Source organism: Pan troglodytes, chromosome 1, assembly GCF_028858775.2.
Source record: "Pan troglodytes isolate AG18354 chromosome 1, NHGRI_mPanTro3-v2.0_pri, whole genome shotgun sequence".
Lineage (NCBI taxonomy): Eukaryota > Metazoa > Chordata > Mammalia > Primates > Hominidae > Pan > Pan troglodytes.
This window is the reverse complement of record NC_072398.2, coordinates 142314409-142332498: the sequence shown is the minus strand read 5'-3', so window position 1 is coordinate 142332498 and position 18090 is coordinate 142314409. Positions and strand designations below refer to the sequence as shown.

The following is an 18090-nucleotide window of genomic DNA, read 5'->3' as shown; positions in this document are numbered from 1 at the left end:
AATGTTCTTGAGCTTTGTTCTAGGACACAGTTACTTGGAAACAATATGACCCTTTTGGGTACTGCTTTTAAGATTTGTTATGTGAAACAAGCATCATTTAGTTTAGGGGTAATTATTCTCTACTGCTGGGGCAAGACTCTTCTGGATATTTTCTTCAGTGCCTCATGAATTGAGATTTTCAAGCCTGGCTGGTGGTAACAAACACTATTCCTACCTATATGCACTGAGTATTGTTCTTTCTAACTTTTTCAGTGGGTTCTTTCCCCTGCCTCAGATATTTTCTTCATAGGCAGGTGCTGATTAGTACTTTGATGAATACTTGAAAACCCTCTGACCATCTCAGGAGTTCTTTCTATGAACAGCTTTAACTGCCTTGTGAACTCTAGCTGCTTTGGTTTCCTTGTACTCTCATTTCTGTCTCTTCAACTTGGCTCCGCCTGAGTTTCCCCCTCCCTGCACTGTGTCCTAGAAACCCTTAAGACAGTAAGCTGGAGCAATCTTAGGGCTTATCTCATTTGTTTCCCATCTCTCAGGGATCACTATTCGTCTTTAACCTTTTTTTCATATATTTTGTCTGATTTTCTTTTTTTGGTAGTTTGAATTGGGAAGCTTTGTTTGTTACTACTTGGATAGAAATATATAAGTACTTCAGTGTTATTAAAAACAATTTAAAACTTTAAGTAAAATTAAGTAGTTATTTAAATTAATGGGACAACTTTTACCAGAAATATTCCTCCTAAAATGTTATTCATTGTACAGTATCTAAAATGTTAATACGGAAGCATTATTTAAATTCTAGTATACTATGTCTAGCCCAAATAATGACAAAGCCATATATCCAGAGGACCTAACTCATAGTTCTTTATTTTCATTTTGAACACCTTTAGTATTTATTTGCCTAAATAAATTGAAGTTATTTTATGTTTAATTACAACCCATAATTTTTTGGCTAATTAAACTAACAGAATGGAAAGATAATGTCATTTTACATCAAATAGAACACATTTATTTAGTTATACAAAAACCCTGTAAAGTTCTTTTCTGTGTTAACTACGTAACTATTAAACATAGTTGCTATTCACATAGTGAGACTTCCTTATTTCCAATTTTTATGTGCCATTTTAGTGGCATATTATTTAGCTTTATGTTTCTCCTCCCATACCTCTACCAACATAGTTTATGTAACCTGTTTTCTTTTATGCCCTCTATACAGACAACTTTTGGGAGATGCTGTTCCTTTTTTTTTTTGGAGAGAGAGTCTTGGTGGAATGCAGTGGTGCAATCTTGGCTCACTGCAACCTCTGCCTCTTGGGTTCAAGCAATTCTTGTGCCCCAGCCTCCCGGATAGCTGGGACTACAGGCGCACACCGCCTCGCCCAGCTAATTTTTTGTATTTTTAGTAGATACAGGGTCTTGCCATGTTGCCCAGGCTGGTCTCAAACTCCTAAATTCAGGCAATCCACCCAAAGTGCTAGGATTACAGGCGAGAGAGCTACTGTGCCCAGCCAGGAGGTGCTGTTCTTTTCTATAAAATTTCTTATAGTTGTCTAAAGAATTTGTAATGGTTTCTCTAATTAAAATAGGAAAGATGATAGCTACCTCACAGATCCTCTGGGAGAAGAGTTTTTGTTACCAGATTTTTTTTTTCTTTTTTTGAATAGGTAAGAGATTTAGATTAAGGATTCCATAGATTAAGGATTGATGTTCTTATCTGATATTTATGTTTGCCAACAGGTACTTTGGAAGTTCGTCTTATGGGCTGCCAAGATATCCTAGAGAATGTCCCTGGACGGTCAAAAGCAACATCAGTTGCACTGCCTGGTTGGAGTCCAAGTGAAACCAGATCATCTTTCATGAGCAGAACGAGTAAAAGTAAAAGCGGAAGTAGTCGAAATCTTCTAAAAACCGATGACTTGTCCAGTTCAGTAACCAGATTTTTAAAAATCATGTAACAAACTAAAGTGCTTATACAAGGGATTTATGAAGTGTTCAAGTTGGACAAAACACTTTAAAATTATGGTTTTTATAATTTAATTAAAAAATATTAAAACCTGTGATGTCAGGAAACAAAAAGGCAACAAATTCTGTTTTGTTGAAGATACATTAGAAAACTGAATGACAAATAACATTAGTTCTTTTGGAAGAATGAAATATTGAGCATCACTCTTATGCCAAACTAAAGGTATACAGAAGCTATGAGACTGGTCCTTCTTGTAGAATCATATCTTGATTCTTTTATTTTTCTTTATTTTTTGAGACAGCGTTTTGCTCTGTTGCCCAGGCTGGGTGCAGTGGTGCAATCAGGTCTCAACCTGCTGGGTTTAAGTGATCTTCCTACCTCAGCATCCTAAGTAGCTGGGACTATAGGCATATGCCACCATGCCTGGCTAATTTTTTTTTCTAGAGGCAGGGTCTCACTATGTTGCCCAGGCTGGTCTCGAACTCAGGGGCTCTAGCTGTCCTTCCACCTCAGCCTCCCAAAGTGCTGGGATTATAGGTGTGAGCCACCATCTCCAGCCTTGATTCTTTTAATGGTTTAGTGACACTTTAATAGTAACGTTGAAATTTTGGTAATCTAACTGCTGATCCAGATGTGTTTACTGAGATAGTAGCCTGGTAGTCCACTGAGATGGGGGATGGTAGGGGTTGGTTTGAGGAGAGTAAAATGCAAGAGGTTTGGAAAGCACTGGGGAGAAATTCTGAAGTATAAGCATAAACTATATGTAGATGTATAACTGGGGGGAAAAGCATGTGACAGTTCAGCCTACCGTAGAATACAAAAGTGAATTTGCCTGTGCTTTCCTGTGTATAGAGAGAGGCTTTAAGAAAAATAAGAAAATAAAGAATTGTTTAAGGAAACAAGCTCTATAAATATCAGATATAGAAAGAAAAACTGATTGATATTCACACAAACAGTGTGGCAAACAACTACTATTTATCTGTTCTTTCAGTCACATGCCAATGTAAACAAAAGAGATAGCAGTCACTATTTGTGTTTTTGTCAAACAATTTGGGAGTGTCTAGTAGGAGTGTATGTATATGTAAAACTAGCCATTTAAGATTCAAAAGTTTTAATATTGATTATGAAAAACTTTATTTTCAAAGGGTCTTAAGACTTTTATTGCTAATCAAACAGCAGTACTTCTGTTTTTTATAAAGGTTTAAAGTTTTTAAGCAAGTTTGTACATTTTAATTACAGATGATGTCTGTGCTGTTTTGAAGCTCGATAATACTGTGGTTGGCCAAACTAGCTGGAAACCCATTTCCAATCAGTCATGGGACCAGAAGTTTACACTGGAACTGGACAGGGTAAGAGGACTAACATTTTACTTGAATTTTAATTATAATTCATTTTAATTGTGAGTTATATTTTTTAGAAGGCTTCAACAAGTTGTATTCTTAACAAGAATAAAAATAGAACTTAGATTTTTTTTTTACATTTCTTATTCAATGAGTTATGCATAAATCTACCTTAATATAGAGATGAATATCAGATTGCTGTAGGATCTTTCATTTGTGTAGTAATTTGAAAATGTTTCATTCATAGCAAACTTAAAGATCAGTAAGGTGTAATATTGAAGCATATTGGTGATCTTAATGCGCTAACAGCTAAGGCGATTCTTCTGGCTCACCATGTGTAGGTTATCTTACTCGAGCTATATTTGAAATGAGCTATTAGGCTTGGTCACCCAGCCTTCTGTGTGTTTGTGTCTTTCAAGAATAATTTGAATAGCTAGAATTCAGTCTGTGGCCATAGAACCCATCAGAAGTTAACTTGGTCCACAGTAGATTTAAATCCATAGTGGTAACTTTTAGATTCAAATCCATTCATTGGGTTGTGAGAGGAAAATATTAAAACGTAATCGTAATTTTATCTAAAAACTAAGAAAGATACTAAACTTTTTTATTATTTGGTATTTAGGTTGATGGTATATATGTTATTCTAAAAATTAATTATGTTAAAGCAGATTTACAATGCTTAACTATGTGTGTTCTCAAAATGTTTTGGTGATTACTGTTCTAAGCCTCTACTTTTAAAACTGGGAAAGCATTCAATTTTAATTCTTTCCCAATTTTAAAAGTAGAAGATAGAACAGTAATCACCAAAACATTTTTAAAGCATTCAATGTTTTGCAGTCTCTAAAGTGGAGGTAGGAATGTAATACTCACAGAACTGTTAGGATGAAAAACCAAGAGTAGTATATGTAAAATACCTTGCATTGCCGGTACATTTAAGCCATTCAGGGATATTCTTTCTTTTAACCTGGGGTTTGAAGTATGGCTATGAATTTGAATATAATGAAAGGGGATTTGAGAATGGAGAACTACCTGGTTGAATGTCATTTCCTTTCATTTCGAGCCTATTTAAGGTAATTACTGAGTAATATCAAAATGAAACTTAAAGAATTGTTATTAGAGGGAAAATGACTAGCTAGGAGATTTTTCTTATAACAAGGTTATTGTTAATAAAGTTTTATATTGAAAAGAGAAATTACAAGTAATTTAGAATCTTGCCATTATTTTGTAGTTGAGGAAACCAAGATCCAGGTTAGTTACATACCAGTAAATTTCAGGACTGGTACTAGACCTTCAGTGTCTTAACTTTTAAATGGATGCTCTTTTTCTCTCTGGTGATTTGAATGAGATAGAAAGATAACAGTAGCACAGAGGAGGAAACAGCAGAAGATGAAGAGTGCCTGGAAGAGATAATATGGTTTTAAATTACCTAAACTACAAGCTTAGAACAATAAAAGACTGTGATAACTGTTGTTTGTTCTTTCCCTGCCATTGTAATCTTCACCTGAAAATGTTTTTCGCCTCAATGGCATCAGGCATTTTTCCCACTTTGGAATAATGCTCCTTTTAAAATTTGGAAGACACTGTGCATGTTAAGCAGATCCTCTAGGTTCTTGAGAGGCATGTTTCTTATCCCTAATTTGATTATAAACTTTTCCTTGGCAGAGACCACATTCCCTATTAAAATAGGTCCTTCTGTTTACATAGTATATTTTAGATTTTCATGTGCTTTCTATTCTTTTATCCCTTGTATTTATAGACTATAAAAAATGTTTATAAAAACATAGATGGAAACATTTCAAGCGGCCTTAGTAAAAAAGAGAAGAAAAAATTTATAGAAAATGTTGCTTTAAACTGACATGTTTGTTTCCAGCATTTTGCTTCATATATCAACTTTGTCTTCTATGGCATTCGGGAACTAAGTTGTCTGTACTGTTTCATTTCAAGATAAAAAAATTCATGGTTCTTTTTAGAGTTGTAGGATAATTCTAGAAATGATCTAGATCTAGAATGATCTAGAAAAATTCAAATTATGTTCTGTGGAGCTTCAGTGTTCTGCAGAATTGTCTCAGGACGCAACACAGTCTTTTGTGTTGTTGTTTTGGGGTTTTATGTAAAATATCATTTGGATTTTGCTATTAGAAAAAACGTTTTTAAATTGTTGGTATAATTTAGCTACATTTTACAAACTGAGGAAATTATGGCCCTCAGGCTAAGTAACTAGCGTAGGGTATAATCCAGGATTTTTTTTTCTTTCTTTCTTGAGATGGAGTTTCGCTCTTGTTGCCCAGGCTAGAGTGCAATGGCACAACCTTGGCTCATCGCAACCTCTGCCTCCCAGGTTCAAGTGATTCTCCTGCCTTAGCCTCCTGAGTAGCTGGGATTACAGGCATGTACCACCACGCCTGTCTAATTTTGTATTTTTAGTAGAGATGGGGGTTCTCCATGTTGGTCAGGCTGGTCTTGAACTCCCAACCTCAGGTAATCCACCCACCTTGGCCTCCCAAAGTGCTGGGTTACACTCATGAACCACCGTGCCTGGCCTAATCCAGGATTCTTAAGTCTACTTACTACCAGCTCTGTGTTCTTTCTATTCTGTCGGGTTACTCTTTTATATTTTCTTGTAGCTATGCAATTTTTCATTTTTCCTGAATTCCCTCAGCCTTCCTGTTATAAAAAGCTTAATCAAGCTCCCATGAGAGATTGAAATAAATGACAAAATGTTACACTAAGACCTGTTAACTCTTTCCCTTGCACCTTTCCTTTAGAATAACGTTACTAACATAGTAGTAGAAGTTCTTTATCAATATTAGAAACAGAGAAGAGCCCTGTCCTTAGAACCAAAGCTTAGAACAATTTTAGCAGATTTCAGTGTTGTTAAGAGCAGAACTATAGAAAATGTCGACGGATCACTGGGAAAGGAGGGAAAGAGTATAGAAGCAGTTAGGACAAGTAAAAAGGTGGTAGGATTCATGGATTGGGACTAACAGTGGGATTGTCATATCAGTGGATGCTGAAGTATTAGAGTGAACTAGAATATTAGGAGATAATGTTCAGAGAGAAAGATGCAGACAGTTGAGATTGTGGAAGGATTATAGTTACTGGTATGACAGTATGATGACAGGAGTGAAACGGCAAGGTAAGGTAAATCACAAGATTATAAGAAGTTAGCCGTGTGCAGTAGCTCATGCTTGTAATCCCAGCACTTTGGGGAGGCCGAGGCGGGCGGATCTCCTGAGTTCAGGAGTTGAAGACCATCCTGACCAACATAGTGAAACCCTATCTCTATTAAAAATACAAAAATTAGCTGGGTGCAGTGGCAGACGCCTGTAATCCCAGCTACTTGGGCGGCTGAGGCTGAGACTGCTTAAACCCCGGAGGCAGAGGTTGCAGTGAGCTGAGATCACGCCACTGCACTCCAGCCTGGGCGACAGAGCAAGACTCTATCTCATAATAATAATAATAATAATAATAATAACAAAATAAGATTGTAAGAACCCAAGGGACTTTTCATTTATTGGTTTCTAATTTTCAGAAATTTTTGACTCACACTACATGAAAGAAGATTGGAATTTAACTTTTAAACCACCGCACTCCTATTCTCATTCTCCCAAATAATTATGTTAAATCAGTAATCTAGTGTTTATTATAACTATAAAGATTGTCCATAGATGAACCAAGTTCTGTATGGTGATTATATTTCCTTTTTAATACCTTTTCCTCCCTTTAGGGCCACTAAATACCTCTTCGTTTTGTTTTGCTTAGTTTTCTGCGTACCTATTATTTATCCCCAAAAGCTCCAGAAGGACTCTAAAACAACTGTATGTAAGCAGGTATGCTTGGTTATGTATTAGTCCGCATTTATTCCCCATTAGAAGCATCCTTTCTGGGGCCTTACATCTTTCTGCTCCAATTTATATAGCTGCTACACAGCTTTCATCTTGAGACTTTGTTTTACTATCATCTTGAGAACTCTCTTCTACATTGGATCACTTGAGTCTTGGATCACTCCATCTTCTTGCTTTACCTTCTCATGCTGGTGAATCATATCCTTCATTTTCATGCTGAGAAAAGGGTGAATGAAATAAAGTTTTAGAGATGATATATGTCTGAAAATATGTATATTCTACTATCATACTTGGAGTATAGAATTCTTTTAGGTTGGTGCAAAAGTAATAGCGGTTTTGCCATTACTTTTGATTGCAAAAACTGTGGTAACTTTTGCACCAACCTAATAGGTTGGAAATTACTTTCATTAATTTTGAGTTGTGTAATTATTATTTAGCCTCAGTATTACAGTCGAGAATTCTGTGTCTCCCTTGATTTTTAATATTTAATCATGATCTGTTAGATCTGCTAGATCTCTAAAAACTTTTAAGATTTTATCTTTTTTTCCCCGGGATTCTGAAATTTCACAGTAGTGTATCTTACTTGGGTATCTTTCATTCTTTTTGGTGGATATTGTGTGGCACTTTCAGTTTGAAAGCTTTATTTGTTTCAGATCCAATAAATTTCCTTGACTTATTTGATAATTTTCTCATGTCCATTTTTAGTGTTTTCTCTTGGTAGTTAAACCTCTTAGATTGATCCTGTGATTTTCTTTTGTCTATGGTTTCTCTGTCTTTTTGTTCCACTTTCTAGGAAATTTTTACAACTGAAAAATTTACATTTGATGTCATATTTTTAATTTTTAGAAGTTCATTTTTGTTGTTTAGTTTTTGAAAAACAACACCCTGTTTTTCTCTCATGGAGATAATACCATCTCTTAAAACTGAGAATATCAGTTTTAAATTTTCTTCTTGAATTGTCTCTACTACTTCTGAGGTCTCTTTTAAGATGTCTGCTTATCATATTGTATATTTGGGCAAATGTGTGGCCATCCATGGCTTTCTTAAGAATGAGACACTAAAGTAACCAATTTAAAGCTGTGTGTGGGCCAGGTGTGGTGGCTCACGCCTGTAAACCCAGCACTTCGGCAGGCCGAAGTGGGCAGATCACTTGGTCAGGTGTTTGAGACCAGCCTGACCAACATGATGAAACCCTGTCTCTACTGAAAATCCAAAAGTTAGCCGGGCATGGTGGTGGGTACTTGTAATCCCAGCTAACCCAGGAGGCTGAGGCATGCGAATTGCTTAAACCCAGAAGGCGGAGGTTGCAGTGAGCTGAGATTGCACCACTGCACTGAGCAACAGAGTGAAACTCTGTCTCAAAAAAAAAAAAAAAGCTGTGTGTGTGGAGTTGCCCAGGTTTTGAACTAGTTGAGAGAAACAAAGAAATGACTAATGGAAAATAAAATATCATCCATATTACTGAAAAAATAAGCTGTTTTTTGAGAGTACGGCTGGGTATGCAGCAAGAGTGGGGTTATGTCCAGTCTCTTGGATCACTGTAGGCCCCGATCTGTGTAAAATTTAAAGCAGGGAGGAAAAGAGCAAACTACTTCCATTGAACAGCCTGGCTTTCAACAGAAAAGAAGGAGTGGGCTATGTTGCTCATGTCCAATTTGTCTTCCAGAGTCTCCTATCAGATAACAGATTCTGAGGTTTGAATAAGAGTATTGAGGTAAAGACCTATCCAGATATTTAGGGAAAATGGGGAAATTATTTCTCATAGCAACCATGGCAGTGAGAAAGATGCTTTCTCCCTAGAAAAGGATAAAAATGCATGCAGCCACCATACCTGGTCACAGATTTTTTAATGGGGAGTAAAGCACTATAATATAGCAGAACAAGAGTAGGAATACAAAGATACTTTTAATTTTTTACATGTTATAAACTGTCTGACACTGGGAATATTGTTTCATCTGAGATACTGTTTTTTAACTTGTAACAAAGCTGTAACACTTACCTTTTTTACCCCTCCTTTGCTGCTTCCAGATTCCACCGCTGTTAAAAATAACATGTCGGCCGGGTGCGTTGGCTCACGCCTGTAATCCCAGCACTTTGGGAGGCCGAGGCGGGCGGATCACCTGAGGTCGGGAGTTCAAGACCAGCCTGACCAATATGGAGAAACCCCGTCTCTACTAAAAATACAAAATTAGCTGGACATAGTGGCGCATGCCTGTAACCCAGCTACTCGGGAGGCTGAGGCAATAGAATCTCTTGAACCTGGGAGGCAGAGGTTGCAGTGAGCCAAGATCGTGCCACTGGACTCCAGCCTAGGCAACAGAGTGAGACTCCGTCTCAATAAATAAATAAATAAATAAATAAATAAATAAATAAATAAATAACATGTCATATATTCCTCTGGGACTATATGACTTCTTTGAGACTATGAGCTGTATAGTTGACCCTTGAGCAACGCAGGGGCTAGGGAGCACAAGCCTACATTTCCAACCCGTGTACTCGAAAATCCACATAACACTTTTGACTCCCCCAGAACTTAAATACTAATAGTCTACTGTGGACCAGAAGCCTTATTGATAACATAGACAGTCTATTTTGCAAAAAATACAAGGTTTTTGTGCCTGCCGTCTTAGCCGCAGCAGCAGCTTCAGAAATTTCCTTTTCTTCTTTTACAGTGGTTCTTATTCTGGATTCATTTATATTGAAATGGCAGAAGCTACAACTGCAAACCTCAATATATAGGATACATATCAAGCAGTTCAACTTCTTCTTGTAATGTCATGATTTTTCTCCCCTTCTGGGGAGCACTTCCAGCATCACTAGTGGTACTTTGTAAGAGTTCCATAGTATTATTCAGGGTTTATGGTATTGCATTAAATACCATGAAAAATATGCAAGAACTGAGGCAGATCACTTTTACTGCCATATGCAATTTACTAGAGAGATGAACTGCTCAGGCAGAAATAATTAGATTTACATAGTGTTTTAAATGGATACTGTTGACACTTGAGCTCACCATAAGAGCATTAGGAGGTGGCTACAAAATTATTATAGTAGTACGGTACTACAGTTAATTTTATGCAGTTATGATTTAATATTGCATCTTGATGTTTGTTTATATTTCTCTTGACTATAAATGGTGCCATGTATGGTCTGTAAGTGTTTGTGTGTAAGTTTGATAAATTCTAACTTTTTGTAATAGGTTTGTGTATTTTATGGTAGTGAATGATAAAATAGACTAGTATCTACATATATGCATTCATGACATATCTTTGTTGTAATGTTTTTGATATTTCTATGCTATGTGATTCATCTGCAGATTTTTCAAACTGTTGCACATTTCCAAAAAAGGTTCCAGTATATTTATTGAAAAAAAATCCACGTATAAGTCGACCTGTACATTTCAAACTTGTATTGTTCATAGGTCAGCAGTATAGAATTGCCTACCTTTTTTTCTTTTTTGTTTCTGTTATTTCTTGAACATCAGGTACTCTCTGATATTCATTAAGGATGACTTTTATTCTTCCTTCCAACATTTGCCATCATTATGAGGGATTTAAAATATCTGCATACAGTTGTCCCTTGGTATCCATGGGGAACGATTTCAGGACTCCCTCTCCCCGTACCAAAATCCATGGATGCTCAAGTCCTTTATATAAAATGGTGTATTTGCATATAACCCACACACATGCTCCTGTATACTTTAAATCATCTCTAGAGTAATTATAATACCCAGTGCAATGTAAATGCTATATAAATTATTATACTGTATTGTTTAGGGAATATTGACAAGAAAAAAAAGTCTACATATTCAGTACAAATACAACTATCCTTTTATTCCCCAAATATTTTCAGTCGTGGTTGGTTTAATCCACAGATAAGGAACCCACAGATACAGAGGGTGGACTGTATATGTAAACAACCCATATAATATACCACTATTTAAACTTCTTTGAACTCCTGAACTCTGGTATACCTTTATTCCTTTGTCATTTTAAATGAACTGTGCTACACAAATTGAAATCTTAAATTCGATATACCTGTTGGGCACGGTGGCTCACGCCTGTAATCCCAGCACTTTGGGAGGCTGAGGCAGGCAGATCACCTGAGGTTGGGAGTTCAAGACCAGCCTGATGAACATGGAGAAACCCCATGTCTACTAAAAATACAGAATTAGCCAGGCGTGGTGGCACAAGTAGTCCCAGCTACTTGGGAGGCTGAGGCAGGAGAATCACTTGAACCCAAGAGGCGGAGGTTGCGGTGAGCCGAGATCATGCCATTGCACTCCAGCCTGGGCAACAAGAGCGAAATTCTGTCTCAAAAAAAAAAAATCAATATGCCAGCCTTTCACCAATTCTCTTGTTGTCCTGAATGATAAACTACAGAAAGCACCTAGAATAATTAGCCAAGTTTGGGGCACAAGCCTGTAGTCCTAGCTACTGGGGAGACTGAGGCAAGATTACTTGAGCCCAGGAGTTGAATACAGCAGTGAGCTGAGACCATGCCACTGCATTCCAGGCTGGGCAACAGAGTGAAACCCTTTCATTAATTAGCTAATTAATTAATGCACCTAGGATAATACCTTGTACATAATGGTATTCAGTAAACGATAGCTCTTGTTATTGTTTTTCTTCTAGCTGTTTTTTTAATTATCACAAAGCTAGATATTTGATCAAATATTTCCATTTCCTTGATTCTTCAGGATATTTTCATGCTATCAGCCCCTTCCAAACTTAATTTTCTTCTCTATTTACCCTAAAACCAATGTTACTCTGAAGCATTTCTTTACTGATACTGCCACAGCATCCTTTGACCTTATCTTTATACCTACCTGCTGTGGAAACTCCCAATAGCAAATAATTTCTATTCTGCTTCTCTACTCTATATCCTGAATGTTGCTTCTCTGCTCTATATCCTGAGTGATCACATTTACTACTGCAAATTTTAGTTTTCAATCTTAGCTAGGCTTGTAAAAGTTATCCCACATTTTACATTTTTATTTCATTACCAGCAACTTTTCTTTTGCCTGTCTCTTCAAGTCTTCTACCCCACGTCAGACTCCTTTGCTTTTGTTTTATAGATTAGATTTAAGACCATCAGACCTCAGCTTTCTCCTATCACCTAATTTTTTTGTGTCTTCCTCCTTGGTTTCAGAGAACGAAGTCTCTCTCTTTCCTGTTTAGAGTCTATGATCATTCAAGTTGCCCTCTAGTTTCCATTCTTTCTAGTCTCCTATAGCCTTGTTTCATAAGTTAGCCCTATTAGCACCTATATTTTTAACCACTTCTTTCTTCTGATATCTTATTCTTGTTGGATATACTCACATTCCTCCCATTAAAAATTTTTATTTTGCTTCGTCCTAGCTCTATTGATAGGTCTTTCTTTCACAGACAAGATTCTTGAAAAATAAGTTGTGTTCAGAATCTGTTCTTCCTCACCCTCCCATATGTTAAACTGAAGTTTCTACTGCCATTATAGGTTCTGAACAAAAAACCTTATGTATAGTGTCTAATTTAATCCTCACAATAATCTTATGGTATACATACAATTATTTCTATTTTAGAGAGTACTGAGGTTCCAGGAGTTTCAGTTAGTTTTCTCAGGCCACACAGCTAGAAAGCGGTGGAGCCAGTAATCAACACAAGCATCTCTCACCAAAGTCAAGTCTGTCTGAAGCCACGGCTTTTGTTCTTCATTAGAGTTAGCAAACTTGTCTCTATTTCTAGTCTATCCTTTTGGCAGTGTAGATTTTCTTCATTGCATATCACAATAATAATAAAAGGCAACATATTGAGATTGACTTATGTACTGGAGTTGTATTAACTCCTTTAATTCTCACACAGCGCTGCAAGGTTGATACCATTAACACATATTTTACAGGTGAGCAATCTGAGACCCAGCGAAGTTAAATAACTTGCTCACGGTCACAGAACTACTAAGTGGTGCGGGATTAAGATTTAACCTATTTGTTCTACAAACATTTATTGAGTGTGCATGCATACGCAAGGCAGTTTGATCCCAGTGCTTTTCTTTTTAGCAACTATACAGGTTGAATATCCTTTATCTGAAATACTTGGGACCAGAAGTATTTTAGATTCCAATTTTTTTTTCAGATCTTAGAATCTTTGCATTTAAAAATGCAAGCTGATTGAGCATCTGAAAAATTTGAAATCCCAAATCCTCCAATGAGCATTGCCTTTCATTGTCATATTTGTGCTCAGAAAGTTTCAGATTTTGTAGCTTTTCAGGTTAGGGATACTCAGCCTGTACTGCCTGATGTGATCCAATCCCTACCCCTCCTTACACCGAAACCCTTTAGTACCAACCTGTAACTTACAAGTTAAAGACCAAATTCTACTCCAAGTCATGCTAAGCTCCTCATGACTTAACTCTGTCCGTGTTTTCATTCTTATTTCTCACAGCATTTCTACTTATATTCTAGGCTTTAACTATATGAAACTGTTTCCTATCCCTATGATGTACTACTTCCTTACCTTTGTATGTTTTTTCCCCTCTGATGACTTTGTCCTCTCCTTTAATCTTTAGATATAGCTCTCAAAACCCAATTTGAGCAATTATGATATTTTTTGATCTTCCTACTACCTTTCCCTTACAAAAAAATTGGTCAGCTCTCTGTTTTGTGTCATTGTGCATATTGTATATGCCACTGTATTGCCAGTATTGATTTACATTTCTGTCTCCCAGAATTTCCGTCTTCCAAAGCAAAACTGTGAACTATTTGAGAGCAGGACCATATGTTACTTATCTTTGTATCTCTATCACAGAAGACACTTAGTATACATATTCACTAAGTATTAATGGGATGAATGAAAATAATTAAAACTGAAAAGGAGGTTTGCTCAACCTTTTTTTTTTTTTTTTTTTTTTTTTTTTTTGCTGCAGTATACCCAAAGAATACAACACACTCTAGTCAATACAGTGATTCCCAAATAGACACAGGTCAGAATCTGAGAAGGGAGGGCAGGTATAAATTTGAAAATGTCAGGGCCAGGCACAGTGGCTCACGCCTGTAATCCCAGCACCTTGAGAGGCTGAGGCAGGCAGATCACCTGAGGTCAGGAGTTCAAGACCAGCCTGGCCAACATGGCGAAACCCCATCTCTACTAAAAATCCAAAAATCGGCCATGTGTGGTGGCGAGCGCCTGTAATCCCAGCTACTCAGGAGGCTGAGGCAGGAGAATCACTTGAACCTGGGAGGCGGAGGTTGCAGTGAGCTGAGATTGCACCATTGCACTCCAGCCTGGGCAACAAGAGCAAAACTCTATCTTAAAAAAAAAAAGAAGGAAAGAAAATGTCTGCCAGGCGCGGTGGCTCATGCCTATAATCCCAGCACTTTGGGAGGCTCAGGCGGGCGGATCACGAGGTCAAGAGATCAAGACCATCCTTGCCAACGTGGTGAAACCCTGTCTCTACTAAATATACAAAAATTAGCTGGATGTGGTGGTGCGCACCTGTAGTCCCAGCTACTCAGGAGGCTGAGGCAGGAGAATCTCTTGAATCTGGGAGGCAGAAGTTGCAGTGAGCGGAGATTGCACCACTGCGCTCCAGCCTGGCGACAGAGACTCCATCTCAAAAAAAAAAAAAAAGAGAGAGAATGTCTTCCTTACCTACTCTCATCTCGCTCCACACAACTGAATCTGATTTAATTCTCTGTGCCTCACTTGTTATTAGGAAATCACTGCTCTACAACATAGTATAGGCATTTTAGCTTTTTCTTACCTCTCTCATCTGTAAATTAATACTCAAGGCCTCCATTTAGCACTGTGAGAAATGTAATAGAGACCAGGCACAGTGGTTCATGCCTGTAATCCCAGCACTTTGGGAGGCTGACATGGGAGAATGGTTTGAGACTAGCCTGGGCAACACAGCAAGACTTCATCTCTATTCTATAAATAAATGCACACAAAAAAGAAAACAATTTTTAAAATTAGTGAAATTTTAAGAAGAATTTTTAAAAAGAAATGCCAAAGAATGCAAAAGCACCAGAGGTATTCCTTCCATAAAGGACCCTAAGGCCTGGTAGGTTAAAAATAAATTGTTTGAGACAAAATAAAAAACTACTAAATTCTATTTCAGAAGCTTAGGGGAATAATAATTCTACCAACATGAGCTTGCATACAAAATTTTAAAATACATGAGGATATAGCCACCATGACCAAGCAGAAGCAGATAATGGGATTATTAAATATATAATATAAAATATTTTAAAGTTTGTGTTTAAATATTTAAATGATTATAGTATTTAAAGAATGGAAGAGTTTGAAAACATGAGCAAAGGATAGGTGATGAGCCAAAAAGACTAAGCAGAGTTTTAAAATAAATAAATAAAATGAAATTATAGATGTCTGAAATTTGCTTCAAATAATTATGGGGGCAACGTGGAGATGAAACATTATTGACCATTATTGATAAATTGTTGGTGCTGATGACAAAGAGAACCAAGTAGAACTAAAAAATAGGAAATATAACTTCTGAAATGGAAAACTAAGAGGATATGTTAAAGAAAAGAAGAGAGAGTTAGTGGCCTGAAAGTGCTAAAGAAGTTGCCCAGAATACAACACAAAAAGATTAAGAGATGAAAAATATGAAAGAAAGATTAAGAGACATGAAGGATAAACTAAGAATGACTAACACACGGAGTGGAGTTCCAGAAGGAAGGATTAGAAGGAATGGGGCAGAGGCCACGTCTGAAGGAATAATAGCCAGTAACTTCCAGAATGATGACAACCATGAGTCCTCAGATTTGAGAACATAAGTTCCTACAAGGATACATAAAACGATAGCTGCGTTCAAAAAACCTTGGGGAAAAAATGTGGGCTGGATTTAAAGGATGCCTTTGTAGAAGAGATGGATGTTTAACTTGCCCTTGATGAGGAGAATTTGGACTGGTATGGGGGAAAGAATAGTAGGAAAATCTTATGTAACAATATAGGTTTGAGTTGGAGAATAAGATATAAGATTAGAAATAGAAGCTATATATGTAAAGACATGGAGGCAGAAAAGTATACAATAGGTTTGGAATAATTAGGAGTCTTTGGAACTTTTTATATGATGTGGATTGACATAGGAAGCAGTTGTGCATAGTTGATAGAGCATAGCAGTTTCTATCATAGTTGTTTTTGTCTTTCCTATAAAGGGAGCAGAGGCAGTAACCCACATCTATAGCAGGCCGACTTTTCCTGCCAAGATCATGGCCTTAATATTCTCCATTATCTCTGTCTCCTACTGTTCTCTCTGTATTTCTCATCCTCCCATATGATCCCAAAGTTTCCCTCTTTTTGTCACATTTGTTCCAGCTGGAGAATCACTCTCATTGGACTGCTGAACTGAAAACATATATTATTGTTTCTTGAGGTGGTGGTTTTCTGTTTTTCCCCAGTGGATTCCATTGTCCTTCCTTCCCTGTCCTACCCTGTTTTTGGGCTGATGACTACAAAGTTTACTTGAATTACTTGGCTCTGACTTACAATGAGAGACACTGTTAAGAGATCCAAGAGCCAGGAGGAAAGGAAAGTCGCAGTGTGTATTTCCCTTTCTCCTTCCTTGCCTTGCCTTGCTTTTCACAACAGCATTCATCTATGGCCACCAACTCCTGTCGGGTAGTTCCTTTTTTAAGATTTAGTCTAAATCAGATTCTGGCAATGATTTAAGTTCCTCTTGCCCCTTCAGGCTAAGAGTGATAATGGATTTCTACTGTTGCTTGTCCTCAGATTCTTTTCATTCCTTGTTGGTTTAACTTTAATCACATCTCCATAAGTAGCCAATTTAAAAAACTCTCTTTAGTTAAACTCTTTCAGTGTACTATCTGCATGCTGCTAGGACCCTCACTGATAAATTTCCAAAGCCTATGTTGTCCTCAGAGGCACATTGAAGACCAATGTCATCACTCGTGTACACGTTTGCAGAAATCTCATCTTTCCTCAGCTCTTGAATTTTCCAGGTATTGAGTTTATTCTGTTTTTTAGTGGCAACAGAAAGCTTTTTTGACCTTTCTTTTCTTTTTGGCAGTGGAGCCTGGTTCTCATTTTCTTCTTTTGCCCTTTTCATTTCAGCAGTGGAGCCCAGCTCTCCATTGCTTCTATCAAAGTTTCCAGACTTTCTCAATTCAGTGTCCTCAGTGTCCTTGTAATGTTTCTGCAGTGTGTCCCTAGACCTAAAGAAATACCCAACAGTTCCATTTATTAAGAAGTGCTTACTAGTTAGTATTTTAAGTCTTAAAACAGGAGTTTTTGAAAAATACAAATACTGAGAGAAAACGTAATATTTTTATTCCATTAGTACATAATTACAATTAACTAATGGGACATGTCTGCCTGTTGTACACTATATAACTTCCCACATCTTGGGATCATAAGGATAACTGCACTCTCATGTCTTCTTCCACAGTGATTCTTCATAGGAAGTTGATTTTTATTATTGTTGAAAACCCACCTTAGCAAAGATGGGTTTATGACATCACCAGAAGGAATATGGAATATTCTAATGTTGAAACTATGAACTACCTTTCGCTAGTAGTTCTCACAGTGTCCCATAGATGTCGCTGTGTTCCCTATGAAAAGTGAAAATACTCTCTGGCACCCCAGGGCTCCTCAGTGAACACTTTGAGAACCTCAGCATTCTTTGTGCTAATTCTTTTATGATAGATGTGTACTGTTCTTTTTTCAATTGCAATACATGTTTTAATTTGTTGCTTTCTACCACACATAAGGCTGATGCAGTGTCTCTTACCTTTTTTGTTTACTTTCAGATCTTAGACTTCAGATAAGACATGCAGATTCTTTAAGTCTACCAAGCAGTTTTCTCTTTGATTCTAGATTCAATTCATAATAAGACAAACTGAAACACAAGTTGGGACAGTACCTATCTCAACTTGTACTGCTCAGCTTTTTTTGGTGGTAGTTTTACTCCGTCTAGAATATCGTTGCTC

At 37.1% G+C, this 18090-nt stretch overlaps 1 protein-coding gene across 6 annotated transcripts in view; it reads left to right on the top strand.

The window, feature by feature from the left end:
- The window catches only part of PKN2 (protein kinase N2), a 151893-nt gene that overhangs the window by 98918 nt on the left and 34885 nt on the right, over nucleotides 1-18090 (top strand). For 2 of the 6 annotated variants that reach the window (XM_001145367.5, XM_003949454.5), the window contains exons 7-8: nucleotides 1735-1920; nucleotides 3200-3309. In XM_001145367.5, the coding sequence (XP_001145367.1) occupies nucleotides 1735-1920; nucleotides 3200-3309 (296 nt within the window). The remainder of the gene's footprint in view (nucleotides 1-1734; nucleotides 1921-3199; nucleotides 3310-18090) is intronic. The other 4 variants (XM_063816923.1, XM_513539.7, XM_063816924.1 and 1 more) reach the window with 2 other exon arrangements.